The sequence below is a fragment of the Podarcis pityusensis genome (assembly GCF_964106645.2).
Source record: "Podarcis pityusensis genome assembly, chromosome: 13".
NCBI lineage: Eukaryota > Metazoa > Chordata > Lepidosauria > Squamata > Lacertidae > Podarcis > Podarcis pityusensis.
Window position 1 is genome coordinate 38,393,854 of NC_138038.1, and position 18,617 is coordinate 38,412,470.

At 49.6% G+C, this 18,617-nt stretch overlaps 2 protein-coding genes across 3 annotated transcripts; both read right to left on the reverse strand.

Annotated features, from left to right (window-relative positions):
* Positions 1-534: 534 nt before the first annotated feature.
* ALDOA (aldolase, fructose-bisphosphate A) lies at positions 535-11,608 on the reverse strand. Its single transcript, XM_080977850.1, is given in 10 exon segments — positions 535-930; positions 933-975; positions 1,601-1,800; positions 2,449-2,623; positions 2,775-2,858; positions 3,643-3,803; positions 3,926-3,980; positions 5,107-5,318; positions 5,440-5,565; positions 11,449-11,608. Coding segments are annotated over 9 exon segments (1,092 nt in total). The 5' UTR covers positions 5,552-5,565; positions 11,449-11,608; the 3' UTR covers positions 535-880.
* A 2,749-nt stretch (positions 11,609-14,357) lies between these two features.
* Positions 14,358-18,319, reverse strand: LOC308461170 (crk-like protein). 2 transcript variants are annotated; one of them, XM_080977852.1, is made up of 3 exons: positions 16,400-18,316; positions 15,770-16,225; positions 14,358-15,105 (listed from the first exon to the last, which is right to left on the reverse strand). In XM_080977852.1, exons 1-3 carry the CDS (start codon positions 16,571-16,573, stop codon positions 14,980-14,982), a joined length of 756 nt encoding a protein of 251 aa, XP_080833978.1. In that variant the 5' UTR covers positions 16,574-18,316; the 3' UTR covers positions 14,358-14,979. The 2 variants fall into 2 exon arrangements, with proteins under 2 accessions (XP_080833978.1, XP_080833977.1); XM_080977851.1 differs by lacking the exon at positions 14,358-15,105 and having other exon boundaries at positions 15,207-16,225; positions 16,400-18,319.
* Positions 18,320-18,617: the final 298 nt, after the last annotated feature.

The following is an 18,617-nucleotide window of genomic DNA, read 5'->3' on the forward strand; positions in this document are numbered from 1 at the left end:
CTAAGACTCTCAAAAAGAAGGGCAAGGTGGGGGGAACACAATCTGCCACTCAACAGGAGAGTATTTGTCCAAAACATCTGGAGACCACCATCAATCCTGGCCAGCATGGTCAATGGTCAGGGAGGGTAGGGCTATCAATGGCTACTAACTGCTATAATCTGCCTCAATGGCTGGAGGCAGAAAATGCTTCTAAATACCACTTGCTGGAAACCACAGGAGGGAAGAGTGCTCTTGTGCTCTAGGGTCCTGCTTCCTGGTTTCCCACAGGCATCTGGGTGGCCACTGAGAACAGGATGTTGGATCAGGTGGGCCACTGGCCTGAACCAGCAGACGCTTCTTATGTCCTTATGATGGGAGCTGCAGTCCACAACATATTGAAGGCACTGCATTCATTGGCTATCCCTGGAGTAAACAACAATGGGCAAAATAGGACATAAGCCCAGTGCAGCTCCTTGTACATCTTTTGGTATGGTGTGCATGAAACTTTCCATCTAGAACTCTGCGGGGGAAAGAAAGAACAACAGAGACCCTGGCAATGTTTAAATAGATTCTCTTTTATTTCTAGAAGTCCGCGAGTCAGGCGTCGTCCCAGCTCCGGAGACATTTCGGTGTTATGGCCACGGACCAGGAGTGTCGTCGGTCACCAGAAGGAAAAGCGGGACATCACACACACACAAGGCATACAGAGGTGGCGGTGGGGAGGTGGATCAAGGAGAAGGAAGAAGCCAAGGCTTCTGGGTTCTTTCAAGGCAAGGCAAAGATGTCCACCTTTCCCTGCTATAGAAGCTGGCAGAGAGGAAGCAGGGCAGGGCAAGAAATAGAACAAGAGACACCACAGGCACAACGTTAACAACAAAAGAGCGCAGCCAGGCCTCTGATTTTAATAAGCATGATTGGAGACAAAGAGGGACTCGCTGGCAGCAGCTCCGCCTTTCCAGATGGAACATATTTGCCCTGGCAGGCAAGGCTGTTGGCCTGTGGTAAAACAAGAGGGGGGAGTGAGAAGAGATGTTGGAACTGCTTTCCTCTTTAAAAAGAAAGGCTACACTTCGCACATCCTCCTTATTAGGATCACAGCCACAACATAAATTAGGCCCCTTTTCCTGACACACAAAACTCCTGTCCCCTACCAGGAGGAAACACCGAGGAGTCCTGATTCCCAGCGTCACTTTACCCGTAACTTTGACAATTGCAACCCCCTGCCACCTTGCCCATAGCCCTACCTTTTGCCACCAAAAGGTTGGGCAAACAGAACCTGGGAACCCTGACTCTCAATGCAATGTGTGACCAGTTAATTTGTTTATTTTTCAGAGACACACCTTAGACCCCTTCCCGTTCCCCACCAATGTTGCTTTTTGTTTTTCTGCTTTTTGCACCCAACCAGATTGGTTGCATTTGATCCTCTTACTAATAATACATGTCTTCCTAAAGCCCTTTTGAGTGCCTCTGTCAAAGGGCAGCTTTTGGGGAGATGATCGCTGCACATACCCAACCCCTGAGCACCTTAAAGGAGTTGCTGCTGTGCAGTGGCTACCCAGCCCCTTGCCCTGACCTGCTAGATCCCACTCCCCAGGGCGACCGGGGCCCCAGCAATACGTACCAAAGCGCGCTTGATGTATTCTTCCTGAGCATTCTTGAGGTTCTCTTTCTTGCCACTCCAGGCCTTGAGGGCAGAAGCTTGCAGGGCACGGCCATAGGAGAAGGTCAGGGCCCATGGCTTGTGCAGGGGGCAGTTGTTGATGGCATTCAGGTTGATGGTGGCCTCTTCCTCACTCTGGCCACCAGACAGGAAAGTGATACCTGCGGCAAGACAATACAGTTAGCAGCTGGTAAGGAAGGAAGGGTTTAATATCTGAGAAATGCAGAATTGAAGGGGGAGGGGGGAGAAGGAGAGTTTGATTGCAGAAAACGTTAGAAATAGAGGGTATTATATCCACACACACACACCCCAGTTCTGCCTCCTGAATCACCACTTGTCCCTTCACACAAAAAAATGGGTTTGTCTAGCACATCTTTTTCAAAAAAGTTGGTGGGGTGGGACAATGTCCCAACTACAGGAAGCTCTCCAGGCAAAAGCTAAAGGAGTTTCCTTGAACAAATACAGTGGTACCTCCGGTTGTGGACAGGATCCATTCCGGAGCTCCGGTCGGATCCCGAGGTTTCCGCAGCCGGAGGGACCGCTTCTGTGCATGCAACAAAAACCCGGAAATATGCTTCCAGGTTTGCCGCTTACGTAGCCTGAAGTTTACGTAACTGGAGGTACGATTGTAATACACTATGGTGGCAACTCTGTAGCCATTAGAATGATAGCTCCACTATTGAACAGATACCAGCAGCCGTCCTGTAGGGATGGGCTCTATATATTACTGCAGTGTAAATTGTTGAGTGCTGCCACATATTTTTTGTGGGGCAGGAAGGAACAGGTGCTTCTGGGTCCCGTTCGCTTACCAGTAACTGCTGGGGGCACAGTGCGGCGCAGGGCGGTGACGGTTGCCATGGCAATTTCCTCATTGGTGTATTTCTGGGTGCAAGCGTGACCAGCGGTCACCATGTTTGGCTTGAGCAGGGTCCCCTCCAGGTAGATGTGGTGGTCGCTCAGGGCTTTGTACACGGCAGCCAGAACCTAGGCATGGCAGAAGGAGCAGGAGGTCAGTGCTGGGAAGTTCTTCCGAGATCCTTCTCCTTTCCTTCCATAGCATGAGGGGGGAAAAAGGGCAAAAGCCAGCCCACACCAACTTGCGTCAATCAAGCGCTTCCCTCCACATCCACCTCACCTTTTCAGTCACATACTGGCAGCGCTTGAGGTCATGGTCACCGTCAGGGAGGATTTCGGGTTCCACAATGGGGACAATTCCGTTCTGGAGTTGAGAGACAGGGGAGATGGACAGTTACGATCCCACAGAAAAAAACAGAGCTAAATCAAAACACAGTAAGAATTCCAAGTTGCAAGAAGGACATTTAATCACATGCCTAATCTAGTTAGATGCATCTTATGCTCTAACTGAGGGCTCCACCTAGATGTTTCAGCAGCTACTGAGTATGTTCAATTCCTTCCTAGTTCAAGTACATCAGAGCTGGAAATTCCACCCAGGAGGGGAAGCCACATGTCTAACCTACCAAATTCCTTGCTGCCCTCTTGTAGCAGCAGATGGGTACTGCAGTTGCAGAAGACTGCCTCCACCCATTTGCAAAATAAGGGCACTGCATGTCCTTGGGAAATTTCCCAGAGCGGTATTTGGCGAAGAGGACGAAACTGCCATTTCGACACTACCATCTTGAGATGCACTCTGACTGCCAAGCTGCAAGGCAGATTCAAAGAGCTGCCCCTACAGAGTCAGACCACTGCTCCATCCATTTGTTTATTTGGTGTACTTCCATCCCACCCGCCATCTAACGACCTCAGGGTTGGTTACAAATCCCTTTTTAAAATATATAAACAGTGATACAGAGCAGATAAAACAATCCTAATGCCAACCGTCCGGTCAGTCATAAAACGATCCATGAGCTGCCCATAACCTGATGACTCAACCTTCTTCCAGCATCCAAAAAACGGAAAACAAGCGGGTCTTTCTAGAAACTGCTTAGTGCTTAAGTAGATGTTGATGAATGCCCCCTTTCCCCTCAATGCCTGCTGGCACTCACCGCCTGGCAGATGCTGGCATAGCGAGCCAGCACATTGGCATTCTCAATGATGGCCAGGTGGGAAGGGGTGGTTGGAGTGATCTTCAAGACGCAGCGCCACTTGGCAAAGTCAGCGCCATCCTTCTTGTACTGGGCACAGCGTTCAGACAAGCCATCCAGACCTGCACAGGTAAAAGGGGGGTTAAGGGCGGATGCCGTCGAACCCAGCTGCTTCTCCTAGCTCCAGGCTAGATTGACTTCCCTTCACAACTCCCCCTACCAACACACAGAGATCTAGACTCACCCTGGGTAGTAGTCTCTCCGTTAGTCCCAGCAAGAGGCACAACACCTTTGTCAACCTGCAGGGAGGAAAGCGAGGCAGAGAAGTCTGTTAAGCCTGTGGCTTGCTTTGTGGCATGTTTCTTTCCACTAAGCTAAACATCTTGTCCTATCAAGTCATTCATCCAGAAACAAACAACATAAATAATGGCTCCTGCTCATCGACTTGCTAGCCCAACTCAATCGTCTGTAGGCCATATGTAAGTTGTTTAGCACATAAATGGACCAAGATTTTTGTTTGCTTAGTGAATAGGTAACTGGGATTCAAAATATCTGGCTGTGATTTGGAGGGAAGGAGGCAACAGAGAAATCCAGATGACCCTGTGGTTTCCAATGCTTTCATCCCCTTAAGATTAGTTCCCATCTAAGCATATCCACATTTATGCAGTAGGACTGCAGTGTTTATAGTCTGTCTTCTTGAGGCAAGAGAGGTAGCAGTGCCCAAGGTGGCTTTCTTTGTGCTGCCAGCCCCATATGTGGAACTCTCTGCCCCATGAGCTTAGGCAGTCTCCCTCTGTCTCCATTCCAGTGACTGAAAACATTCCTTTTTAAACAAGCTTTTCCCTATTGCTGCTTAGTGCATTGATCGCAAGTGCCGTGATGAAGTTCTTTGTGTGTTTTTTGGCTGCTGTTCTTAGTTTGGTAATTAGTGTTCATGGCCAGACCACTCTTTTCCTTTCGTATTTGTAAACTACTCTGAGCAAGGAAGGGGAAAGCACCACTATACATTTTCTAAATAAATAAACCATCAGGCAGACTTTTTTTTAAAAAAATAATGAATAATTTTCTATTGCTTACAACTGCCCCTCTCACACACAGGAGAGAAAGCCTCTTCTAAAATGATATCTCTTGTGACATGTGGAGAGGTTATCTAATTTTAAAGAGAATAGGAATTTTCTTTAAGGTTTGCTCAGATGCTAGCTCAATCAGTTAACAAGCCCTTCTGCAAACAGATTTTTTAAAAAGTGGGTGATGCCTTCAAGTCGGAGCATTTTTTCCTGCATTGTGGTGGTGTTGTTTTTGCAAGGTCATGCAGCCTTCAAGGTCGTGCGTCACTAGAATACTGGAACTGGCCTACCTCCCAGGGCACCAAACATGGTGGGCTCAGGCATTTCAGACTTATCACTTGCCACCTACGTCGCTTACCTTGATGCCAACAACGCCACCCTTGTCCTTAATGACCTGGGTGAACTGGCGGCCATCATCGGCTTTCTGGTACATGGTCTCATGGAAGAGGATGACTCCACCAATGCAAGGGTTGACCCGGTCATCAGCGGTGAAGAGCAGCTGCCTGTAGAAGCGACGGTTTTCTTCGGTGTTCTCGGCGCCGATGGACTGCAGGCGCTTGGCAATGCTGCCTAGGAGGCGGGGGAGAGGATGGAGCAAACAGTTGTTACGTTAAAATGAAGGCTGTGCAGCCCTTTTTTGATTCCACATTCCTGGCTCGTCCTCCCCACCCAGCAGCTCTCTGTCCCTTACCGGTGGATTCATCAGCAGCAAGGATGCCTTTGCCCTTGGCCACAATGCGGTGGGCAATGTCCGACAGCTCCTTCTTCTGCTCAGGTGTCAAGGCTGGGTATTGGTGAGGCATCTTGAATGGCTAAACTGGAGAAGGCAAAGAAGTGTTAATACAAGCCTGGCAACGCGGTCTCCTCTTTTCTGCCTGCTCAGTCCTGTATCTGAAGGAGACACCCACAACAAGGACTTTCGTGTCTGTACAGAGACTGGCCAGGAGGGCGGGAGAGAATTCTGCTCCTCCCTGTTGCTATGGAAATCGGAGGATTCCCACTAAGGTCAAAGGGGATGCCCAGATTAAAGCCTTATTTGAAAGAAGAAGCAAAGGCTCCAGCAGGTGATGGCTAGCAGATACCAAGGACATTTCAAGGACAGAGGAAATAGACGTTTACCCTGTTCCTCAAGGGAACCCCAGTTCTCACCCCCGTTTTTTCGACTCCTCGCCATGCTCTGAGCTTCCCCCGATATTAGCTACCCCAATCAGCTGCAGCACCTTTGCAATGCGAGTCCAATTGCAGGGGGGCAAAACTGGAAAGTGTGAGCGAAGGATCGAGAAATATTTACGCTTACTTTAGTTTTTTTTGCGGGGGGGGGGGCTGTCCTGTTTTCTTTTCCCCTCTGCAACAGTTGTACATTAAGCTTCACCACGTGATTTCAAATGCTGCGTTTCTTCCCCCACCGGGACTTCCTCCTCCCTTCCCCCACTCCACCCCACGTTTTACCGTCTCCATCTTATCTATCTCCAAGTCTGATCCCCATATTATATAAACCGCGGCGGCGGCGGGGAAAGAATATCCGCAACTGCTCCTGCGACCATTCCTTATTTTCTCTTTACTCGCCCCCCCCCCCGAAATCCTAATCTGTAAAGAGGAAGGGCTCGCCACTCGTTCTCCTTGGAGGAATGCGTGCGTAAGAAAATGGGGGGGGGGGGGGTGTCAAACCTGCCTTCTTCCTTAGCAGCAGCAAACAGGAGCCGGGATGGGCGCGAGCAAAGTGAAGCGTTCGAATCGAATGCTCAAAAGAAGCTCCGCGTTCCAGGATCGAACGTCATGTAGCAGGGCAAGGCGGAAAAGGGTGTGAAATTGACTCATTGAGGAGGGGGGAGGGAGGAGACTTAAAGGGCCCAAGCTCTCCCACCCCCTAATAGCAGCGAAGGTATTTATTTAAATATAAGGAAACGGAGATAAGCGTGGACGAACTCTGCTCCACTCGACTGAGTCCTACGCGTGGAAATAAGAGATTTCATTCCCGTGGCCGACCGTGCTGCAGAATCCCAGCGTGTGCTTAGGAGCAAAATCACGTTTTCATATTTGCGATTAGATTAGAAACCTCCATACGCTAGGCGCATTCACTGCATACCCTAAAAGGGCACACGCACTTTTTAACCTGCTCGTTTAAAGAGCACGAAGAGATAAAATGTTGTTGAGGACCGAGGGCGTTGCCCCATCTTCCTGGGAGATGGAAAGGGAAGCCAAATCGGGCTCCATAGGTCTTTCCCCCCTTTGCATCCTCTCCCAGACTCTAGTTTCAGCGATGACCTTTCAAGGGGACACCTGATCCCCGCTCCTCCAGCTCCTCTGTCCTTTTCTGAAGGACACGCTGCTATTTCTGGATCCCCTCACCCCCCATGAGTGTTGGGCTTTAGCTGCGGAAAAGAGAGAGAGGCCTGGGCATGGGACTGATTGTGCAAGAGAGAGAATCGGAGTGGGAGCGATAAGATGGAACCGGTGGCCCCGCAGAAAGGAATTTTCACAAGCGAAAGGGCAGCTTCTATAACGGGGAAAGGCTGCAAGCCTAAGCACATTTGCAAGGGAGTAGGGCCCGTTTGAAAGGACAAATATTTGCTGCCTGTAGCCACAGGCCACTGCAAAACTTTGCCTTTAATTCCAGGATAAAGGATTACAGTACTAAAAGATCAGAAGCAACAACAGCTGATGGTGAAGATTCTGAACTCCCCATAAAAGCTCCAGGGTCAAAACTGGTGGCTTTATAGTATAGAGGCAACAGAGATTTCTTTGACAAGACCAAGCATCTGGGTTCTGGAGTTGTGATCCTGTCTGTTCTTTATTGGCCTACAAGCTGTGCATTGGGGTAAAGATGTCATAGGTGGCTAACTGAGATTGGAGGCAGGGAGGAAGAATTGTAATAATGACTCAAAACCTGCCCACCGAAACAGTCCAGCTGTCCAATAGTTTTTTTAAAAAGCAAAACATATAAACCCAAAATTATCTGAACCACTTTGAATTCTGCCCAGAACTTAACCCAATTCAGGGCACCTTCCCAGAACCTGGTTTCACTCTTCTTAGTCCTGTAAACTCATAAATAGGGGTGCATCAGAGCAAGCGCAGAATGCCTTTTGCTCAAGACCACACTGGGATGAGCCTCAACCTTTCTGGTGTTAGGAGCCAAACATTCATCCCATCTGACATTCTCTGGCGCCAACTCATTTGCAATTTAGAGAGCCAGATAAGGAGGTTCCCTTGGCATCTGTCTTGTAAGATTTTAGGCACCAGGCAGATACATTCCAGTTTTCCCAAGCATTTGGATCTTGCCGTGACTTGATTTTTGGCCTGTTCATGGTGTCCACATTTTGGGGTGGGCAGATGTTATTTTTCTGTTACTGATTGCTGGTGGATGTAAACTTTTAGTACCATGTAACTTTGGGTTATTTTATGTCATCTTTGCATTTTAAGCTTGCTATCAGTTGCTTTGAGACCTCTTTTCTTGTAAAAAGGGGAGGAATAAATTTAATAAAATATGCTAATTGCAATTTAAAGTGCCACTGATCCATGTTTTAAGGGAAACAGTGCATTTCGGTTTGTTTGTATCAGTTGTAGGGCGGATTTCCCCGTGCAATTACTGCACTTGTAATGAACCAGGAGAGATTCAATAACCCAGAGAAAAAAGCTGGGCGCTTATGCACATCCAAGATGTGGGCTGGGGTGGAAAACTGGGCTGTTGTCGGTTTTTTTGCACTGAGCAAGGAACTGCCAGGGGAGCACCGTGGGTTATATAACACCCCAGCGGCTGGGAAGTGAGAGGCAGCTGCTGTTTGATTGATGAGAGGCGCGAAAAGGCCAGGCACCTGTGGGGTCAGTGTAACATGGGAATGCTGCAACACCCCCCCCCCCGCCGCCCCTTTGCCTTGGCTCCCCAATCCGAAGTCCAGAACCTTCTTCTTAGCCCTGGTCAGAATCCAAACTGGGCTTCTCTTGGGGTGATTACGGTAATAGCTGAGTCACTGGTCTCTGTGCAGGAAAGCACGTAGCAGGCGGCAGGGGGTACGAGAGAGGCGCCCCTCCCCCTCCCCCCATTCGGACCTGACTGGCGACTATAAACAGGGTTGGCTGATTGGGAGCTTCCCTGCCAGGACTGAACGTACGCGCGGCTTGAACGGCAGAAAGGTCACCATCCGTTCAGATCCCTCTTCCTCATGCGCCGATTTCTTTCTCCCCACCCGATCCCAACGCTTTTCCAGTAAGGTTGCCTCCTGACCTCTTCCCCCTCCCTGAGGAGAACGTCCCTGTCTCTTTTTTAAAAATATATCTCCATTACTCTTTTTTTACGTTTCCAGAACGCACAGTCATACCGAGCAGTTAATCAACAAAGTGATTTACACCGGAAGCTGCCCGGCCTTTTTAATTAAATAGCAGGTCAGGCACCCATTCAACAGGTGAAGCGTTTCCCGGATTTCTCCACCTCATGCACTGCCTTAAAGGGTACAACAGAGAGAGGAGGTGGCGCGGGGGGGGGGGGGAGGCCTACCCGCAGCAGTTAATACTGTTTGCTCCACCTCTGCAGGGCCAGTAAGACCAACCCCTTCTCATCACAACTATCACAGCCACTCGCCCCCTATAAAGTTTCTGCAGAGTCTTAGATCAGCCAGCCTTTAAACGACAATGCAGTCGAACAGCTGCTCATCCACAACGCCAAAATGACCAAGCCCCGAAATGTTAACAAGGGGGGTATAGGAGGAGGTGTCTAGGCTCCTGGAAGAAGGTGGCGAAGGCTCCCTGTCTCTTTGAAACGATTGCTGAATGGCAATAGATGTTCATTGTTGGTTGTTTTAATGAACGGTATGGATGGCAAGCCGCTTTGAGAGGACTCAGTACAGAAGCCTTTTGAATAATAACACTGCCACCGGGCTTCCAGTGCAGAAGTGTAGGGGGTGAAGCTTTCCCCCTCTTCGTCTTCATGCTAAGGAAAGTTTAGCCTACTAAAATTTCTGCTCCACCAGCAACTGTTAAGGGCATTTTAGCTCTGCCTTCCCCATCTCAAATATCAAAGAGCCTCACTGCAGATTTATTGTGGCAGCTTTCGTGGACTTAAATCCATTTCCTCTGAAGGATGGTGTGGACTCTTGTCCACAAAAGCTTATGTTACAATAAATCTGTTAAGTCTTCAAAGTGCCATCAGACTATTAATTGATTTTTTTCCTGCAACACATTAACCCAGCTACCCACTGGAAGCTCTTGCTCCCCAAAGAAGTGGCATTAGGGGGGAGGAGAGCAACAAAGGAAGGAGCTTGACTGCGTGTCCCCAGGCCCTTCACAACAAATAAGCAAAAGCAAGGCAGATCCTTCCAAGAAATGACTGCAGCCCTTTTTTTTAAAATGCCAGATCACTAGTCGGCAAACTGCAAGTCGGCAAACTGCAACCCATTTAGTGCCCACAATGATCTACCATACACACCCTGTCCAGACCACCTTATGTGGAAGAGGGTTTTCACAAGTAATGTTCAGAATAGCTGCAGTGTGGACAAGGGTATCCTTTTCATGCAGGATAGAAAGCAGCAGGCGGGGCTTTTAAAATCAAAGTATACATTCCATTCAATGTAGGCTTTACATCTGAGTTGCAGATGCAGGGATTGCACGACCTGATTGAAAGCATCATTTGGAAGAAAGTTGCCTTAGATAAGACAAGAGATGGAAGCAGGTTAAGGAGGAGCAAAGAATGAGCCAAGGAGCAATGGAGGTCCAGGCAAAGTGAGGCCACAGGCTTGCTTACAAGACAAATACATACTGGAAGGTACAGCACACACACACACACACACACCCAAACCCTGGAGCGGTGGATTGGGCAAGCACCAGGGACAGAAGGATTGAGACAGACAGACAGACAGACAGACAGACACACACACACACACACACACACACACACACACACACACTCTTTCTGTTTCTGTGTCCCAGATACCATGGGATTATGTGAGCGTTACTTCCTCAAACAATCAGCAACTGTGCAAGACTTTTGCAAGTCATTGCAGCATTCAAAGGAAACAGCCGTGTTAGATAATATAGCTGGAGTCCCTTTGGTCTTACATGGAGTAACTACTGGATGTATGAAAACAAGATTCAAGGTTTAGGGAGGCCCCATCAATTACGTAATAAATAAATGATAAAGGGGGTGATGGGAAGAGAACAGAGACAGGATTTAAAAGGGGGGGGGGGAATCAGACACAGACAGGCTCAGTGTTGTTGCTTTTTTTTCCTTTTAAAGGAGAAATATACTGTTCGTAAACTCAGAACAGGCAGGGGGTTTTGTCTGTTTTAAACAAAAGGATATGCCCTTGAGACAGCATCCACCAATCACATGCCTTGTCATTCACAGAGATGGAATAATAGCATTGCATAGTTGGAAGGGACCCCAAGGATCATCTAGTCCAACCCTCTGCAGTGCAGGAATATGCACATGTCCCATTTGGGGATCGAACATGCAACCTTGGTGTTATCAGCACCACACTGCAACTAGCTGAGCTATAGATGTCGTTTCCCGCTAAGGCCGCTCACTGCACCCCTACTGAGCCCCACATCCTTTCTCCCTTGAAATCTTCCCACAATCTCATGCCGGCAGCATCTTGGGCCCTTTCCTAGCAGCGCGACCATCCAGATTTGCCTCTTCTCGACAGCCCCTTCTCCCGACTCCCGCCCACCCCTCCACAGCCCCCTCCTTTCCCTCCCATCTCCCAGATACCGTGGGTGTAGCGGGGGTTCTGGCAAGACACGACGGCTCCGTTGGGTGCTGGGTGACTGGCAGAGGCAAAACCGGGGGCCGGGCTGTATAAGAAGGGAGCCGGAGCGGGAGGGAGGGGCCGCGCTAACCTTCTCCCCGACCCCTGGCCTTTTGCAGGGCAGCCTAAATATAGGCCTTGGGGTCTGGGAATGTGAAACACGAGGCCTCTGACATTCCCTGCAGAGCAAGGAACAGCAAGGGTGTCACGGGGCCCGGGGCTGAGAGACCTGTGCGATACCCTCTCCCCCAGTGTGGCTCAGTCCCAACCAAGCAACCATCCCCACACACACATGCTATCCTTCTCGCTGCCGGAAAGCCAAGTTTTGACCCACTTCCCGGCAGCCCTGCGCTGGCGGTGGTGCAGACTGCAAGCAACCCCTAGGATCTAGAATATATTATGGCCATCCGCCTCAACCCGTGAGCTGTATCCAGCCCCCTCCTGCCTTTCCCAAGGAGAAGGCTAAAGGAGGCAACTTCCACCCTCCATCTTGGGTGATTCCCCACCACCACCGCCAATTTTCTCCTGCTACTGGCTTGCATTTTAAAGCTTCTGTTGGGTTTCCCATTTCTGCCCCTACCCCAGGACCTTAAGTCTCCCAGCGCCATCTGCTGCCCCCCTGCAGGAACAACAACTCGATACCAAAAGGGGTTTGTTTTTCTTTTTTAAAAAACGAGAGGTATATGCAACTGGCTGTTTAGGTTACAGAAAGATAGCATGATCCATTTCAGAGATGGCAGACTCTCGTTTGCTGGAAATATTTTAAGAGCGGGGCGTGCAGCCATCTGTCAGGGGTGCATCCTGCATTAACACACCCTGCATTGAGTTGTGCAGGGTGCTATCGTTGACCTCTAGGGTCCCTTTCCACAGTATGATTCTAGGATTGTGAAATCTTTTTAAAAGCAATGGGTGTGGTGGACCAACTCAGCTAAAGGAAGTGGATTCCTGATATTTAGGGCCTGGGGAGGAAACAGGCCTTAAGATTATTTAAGGGACATGTCAGGCTCTTCAAGTCTACAGTTAGAGCTACACAACCAATTAGAACTGGGAATTATCACACAAACCCCACCTCAAATTATTACTGGAAGAGAAGGCAGTGGCTACACCAGCTGTAAAGCAGCTGGCTGGCAGCCCAAGAGCCCCTCTGTTTTTCTAGCAGATGCCTCGCTGCTATGAAGTGGACAGAAGTTACATCTTCCAACATTCATCAGATGATGAAGGGGGCGGGGGAAGGCTGTCTCATTTTACATTATATAAGCAGTGCCTCCGGGTGAGGTGCAGAGCAAGTGTCAACACAACTAGATGCTTCCTCATGGGCGGGTGAATTTGGCCGCTACAGGGCTTTTGGAACTTCAGCCAAGCCCTGGCCTGTTTAGCAGAGAATATACCCAGGCCAAACCTTTTACAGGGAGACACAATAGTTGCCTAGGGCAGGGCTCAAACCAATGGGTACAAGTAGCAGATTGCAGCTAAAATATCAGGCGAAGTTTCCTTAATGGTAGGAGCTGTTTGATAGTGGAATGGACTGGGGAGTTTTGGAAGCTGAGGCTGGTCATCCAAATGTCAAGGATGCTGAGGTTGCATCCTGCATTTGCAGATCGCGTCCTGAGCAAGATCCTGCTCTTGAGCTAAATCACCAACAGTGATGATGGTACTATGATTCTAACATTTCCCTGCCACCTAGAAAGAATAATTTCTATCTAGAGATAAACATGGGTTAAGATGTCCATGGATCACAGAGGGATTTTGGGGAAAGTAATGACAAAAGCACGACTAAAAATCAGCAAGATGACTTTTCCCCTTATATCAAGGGGTTGTGTATGTACAGATGTAATTTGTGTATGGTGTGCCACACAAATCGTACCTCTAAATCAGCCTTTCCCCGCGTTGATGCCACCTAGATGTTTTGGACTTCAGCTCCATCAAGCTGCCTGGGACTGACGGGAGTTCTTATTTATTGCACTTACAACCCACTTTTTTATCCAAGGAGCTCAAGGGGTGTACGTGGCTCTCCCCTTGTGAGGTAGGTGAGGCAGAGAGGCAGTGACTGGGCCAAGCTCACCCAGCGAGCTTCCTGAGCCAAATGGGCATTTGAACCCTGGCCTCCTAAGTCCTAGTCCGACACTGTAACCACTTCACCACACTGGCTCTCTCCAAGTACAGTGGTACCTCGGGTTAAGTACTTAATTCGTTCCGGAGGTCCGTTCTTAACCTGAAACTGTTCTTAACCTGAAGCACCACTTCAGCTAATGGGCCGCTGTGCCACCGGAGCACGATTTCTGTTCTCATCCTGAAGCAAAGTTCTTAACCTGAAGCACTATTTCTGGGTTAGCCTGAAGCGTATGTAACCTGAAGCGTATGTAACCCGAGGTACCACTGTATTCCCTAGGACAGACGCTGCTTGGCTTGAGATCAGACACTATTTTGGTGTTTTAAGGGATCTGGAGGACACCAGGTTGGGGAAATGCTATAACATACTGAATTTTGAAATTCTGAATATGCCAATGATGTTGTTAAGAGAAAGGAGCAGCTGGGACTGTATCAAGAAGAGGTACAAGCAGGGCAACCGGCTCCAGTAAATAGGTATATAAACTTGGGGGGTGGGGGGAATACTGTACCTATTAAGCAGGAACCATTGGCAGGCATGGAGAGAGACTTAATAGTGATCCTCACGCAACCAAGATGCTCTACGCAGCATTTGTGGCCTGCTGCTGCTGCCTCCTCCTGCCTACAGAAATAGGCTGTGCTCCACTTCACCATGGCAACATTTGAGGCCTGGGTTGTGATGCTCGTTACCATAACAACTGTGCTACTCTTTTCCCATATTAACCCTCTAGCCCCACCCCAGAAGGAGTAAATTTCCAGCGAGGGATAATCAGCAGGAAACTTTAATTAACAAGGCAGTTTGGAACAGACAACAAGTGAAGCGGGGTCTCTATAAGGAGTGGGGAGGATTTCCTGCCAGCCATCTGGCCAAAGCCAAGCGCTCCCCCCCCCCCGCCCTGTTTCCCCACCCCAAGTGGACAGGATCAAAGGAAAAAAATAAAATCACAAGAATAAGGGGATCAAGAATCAAAGCTCAAGAGTTTCTGGGTTCACAGGGCACAGGATGGGGAGTTGCAAGATTCAAGGGCACATAATCAGAGTTGAAAAAATCACAAGGCCAAAATGGATCAATGTTTCTAGGGAGGAAATATGAACGGGTCCCTGTAAAGAGTCAAAAGTTTTAGGGTTCAACTACCACAGCATTTTAAGAACAGCAAGTCAAGGAACAAGGTTCATGGGTTAAGGAGTCCAAAGTGGTAGAAGAGGTCCATATCCAAGGAGCTTGAGTATCAATGAACTGGATGATCAATAACATCCACTGGGTAGGTCAGAATTCAAGGAAGTACAATGTTCGAGACGGTCAGAAGCTCACAAGTGTGGGTCAGAGTTCAAGGGTCGTGCCCCACTGCAGGGAAAGTCAGCATTCCATGGGTTACATCATCAAATGTTCAGCTGGCTTCTTCAGGGTCCAGGACCTTGACGTGAGTGAAGGGGAAATGGCCACGGCGCCCGTTCAGCTCCCCCTCCCATTGGCCGTTGACATTCATCTTGGTGACAGCAATGAGGTCACCCACCTGTAGAGCATCAGGAGACACAGAAGGGGTCAGAATGCAAATATCATGGGGGCATTTTTTTTTACCCACCCACCTCTGCACAGCCAGTCTCTCCCCCCACCCCCACCCCGCAAACAAGTCTTTCTTCTGAATAAATCACGCAGCTTCTCATCTTCCCTTCACTGCCATTTCAAATGAGGAACAGGATCAAAGCCAGGGTGTGTTGCATGGAGTTTTGCCGCACGGAAACATAACATGGATTGAAGATCTTAGTTTTCAGGAGTGTAGCCTGGCAATGGGACCACGGCAGGCATCTAATGTGTGGATGAACGTCTGCACTCCCACACAGCCTCCACACCCTTTCCCATCCGAACTGATGCGTTCTTCCCTCCTTCCACTCCACCACTCATCCTGCTCCACAGCTATTCAGAGTTATGCTCATTGACCCTCCAGATAAGTGTTATGCTGCATAACTATTTCATCTGAATTAATGTGCAAAACCTAGTCCAAACACAAGCTTTTCGTTTGGGGGTGCAAAGAGGGCTGGACTAGAACGCCACATTTCTGTGCAACGAAAAAACTCAGTGCCCAACAGTAATCTGCATATTTCCCCAACCCAACCGGTAACCAGAAACACGTTCCCTTTTGTGAACTCGCCCCCAGTGCAGACCACCCCATTACTTGCCTCGAAGGCCAGTGCCGTCTTGTCGCTGGCACCAGGCACCCTTCGCTGCACTGCCCTCGCTATGACCGGAGCGTGGCGAGGGGCACCGTGGCTGCTCGGGTGGGCGTACGGACAGGGCTGGACGTATGGCACGGGGATCATGCCCACGCGCCCGTCGGCCCTCTGCGCTGTCCACCACTGCTCTTCCGGCTTGGCCAGCACCCTCAGGGGTTCCCCCTTGGAGAAGGGGAGGTCTTCCTGATCACGGCCGACGAAGTCATAGAGAGCCCGGACCCATTCCCCAGCGGGAGGCGGCTGGGCAGAGGCTGGCGCCACAACCCGCCCCACGGGGGCTACCAAAGTGGTTGTGTCTAAGTAGTGGAGGCGGTAGAAATCTAGCAGAGCAGGGAAGCCGTCAAACTCGTGCTCCCCGATCCGCAGGCGCCCAGGGAGGCTGTTTATGATGTAGTGAGACACCTGGAGGAAGGAGAAGGGTAGAGAAGCAGGAGGCTGTCGCACCGTGACCCCCCGCAGGCACAAACCCAGCTTCCACCCTCCGCTTCCAATGTGCAATCAAACCCACACACCTTCAGCTCCTCCTACAGGGCCCTTCCATCCCCAAATTCCCTTTTTCCCTTTTTCAGAAATCACCTTGGAGTTCTCGCTGACTGACAGCACGTAGTCGCCGGGGCAAGTGGTGCTGTCCCGTACCAGGAAGGTTCCATGGCGGTGTCCCTGGAGACAGGCGGCTGCTTCCTGCCGGCTCAGAGCCCCCATATACCACTCATGGGCATCCCCAAAAGCCGACATGGCTTGGGGCAGCATCAGGGGGTGGAAAGAAACCCACCCCCTGTATTATTTCCGGGAAAACTGATATCTAAGTTGCCCCGGAGTTTGAGAGCACTTTGTCAAGAGGAAATTAACCTGTTGAACAGTGACCTCATGTAGCTGTTCCGGTTTCCTTCCAGTTCAGTGTGACCTCCAAATAATCCAGATACACATAACACCCTCCCCCCCCCCAAGGAATATGGTTCTTCGTTATGTTGCTCCACCCCAAGTTCTCTTATACTGAGATAATCTAACTTTGATATCCCTTGACAGCATCCACACCCCTCTTCTCAGACAATACGATTTCCAAAAAGGAAAGAAACGACTCGGAAATGCAGACAACACTTCTACAATCCGCAGTCAAATCCTGGAAATTAATGGGATGTCATGAAAAATTAGGTCACTTCTAGACATCCCTCCCAAGTTCTAATATAATGGGGAAGGGTCACTTCCCTGACCAACCTAGCCTATTAACAGTTAAATACCTACTCAAATACAGGTTCTACTGAATAACCATCTTCATATAATACAACGAAACCAGTTGTATATCTGCGGGGAACACATACAGTATATTTACGTCCTTGTACTAGAACATCCCTACAAAATTAAGAGGTCACACTTGGTGAATTAAGTAGTACACACAACCCTCCCCCTCAAAAAGTGTGATATGATTGCACCCTCTAAAAATTCCTCCAGAATTCCTCCAGCACCTCATCAACGTAGCAGAATACTGTTGGTTGTTTTTTTAAAAAAAGTCAAGGTTTGGAGGAAGTCAACCTTTTCAAAACCTAATCTTTTTCAGATGAAGATACATACCCACCAAGTGAATAGAATAACTTCCACAGAATTGCAACACTCCCGTATGAAAGCATTCCTACCCCAGCATAGGATTTAACCCACCAAAAGGTTAATGGGGACTTTTCACAGATCCACTCCTGTTATCAGCCCCTGTCCCCAATTCACTGGTTATCCTCTGGAGAAAGGTACAGCACCCCAAACTGCGTCCCCTAATGGAGACCATTCCCCAACCACCTCAGTAGATCACAAATTGGCCAGCGTTCTCCACCCCACCCCCCAACTAGCCCCAGTGCAGAACAATAATAAAACACACACCCAGAAGTAGCCTGCCTCCCAAAATTTCCAGCATCCAAAAATATTGCACGCAGCCTCCCGAAACCTATCTGCCTACCACCCCACCAGCTCTGGACAAACAATAATGCAACTCCTCTCTCCCCTCCGATGTCCATGCATCCACTCTACTACTCTCCAGTATTCCCTGGAAGCAACACCCCCATGCTGCATTGCAGCCCTTTAACGGATCAAAAGCAATCTTCAAATGCCTCCCCCCCCCGAAAAGGAAAAATAGATCAGCTGTGCACCCTCCAAGCGCTCTTCAGCGTGCCCCTCTGCAGCAGCGCCACAATGAAGCCCTCTCTCCCTTGTCTGCACATGGCTTCCCTCGCACACCTCGCCTCCTCCCGGGGAACCCCACAGCTCCCGGCCACGACCTATTGCAGCCCCGCTCCCTCCTCCCCAGAGGACCCAGGCATCCTGGCTCCCGGCTCCCCGGCTCTAACCCATTCAGAGCCCCAGCGCTCCGGCCAGCAGCCTCCCCTCCCTCAAATCGCTGCAAGCGACCCTGATTGCAGCTACAGAAGGGTTGATGGGAAAGTGACGCACCCCCGCTCCCCCTTTAAACCGGGGAGGGGAGGCCATCTTGAGGCCGGGCAAGCTGGCTGTGAAGCTGCCGGGAAGGGGAAAGAGCCATCTTGGCTGTGGGAACGAGCCCCAACTCCAATATGGAGTCGGCTCTCCATACAGAGACAAGCTGCTGCTTTTGTGATGGGCGGTTTACCTGTGGGCTTCCCACTTTTTTTGCCCCCTATTGTGATAATGCTTCAGTAAAGAAGGACGAGAGGACCGGCTGTTTAGCAATTGTCGAATATAGTGATTAAATGTATTTTGCTGGGATATCCAGGGTATCAGTTACTAGTGCTCTTCCGCTCCATTCAAATTTTGCATCCCTTATCTGCATATGCAA

Excerpts from the sequence above, each read along its gene's own strand:
- LOC308461170 (XM_080977851.1), bottom strand. The coding sequence starts at position 16,573 with ATGCTGCCCCAAGCCATGTCGGCTTTTGGGGATGCCCATGAGTGGTAT. Across the intron at positions 16,226-16,399 it reads CAGTCAGCGAGAACTCCAAG|GTGTCTCACTACATCATAAA; the intron begins GTGATTTCTGAA and ends TCCTTCCTCCAG.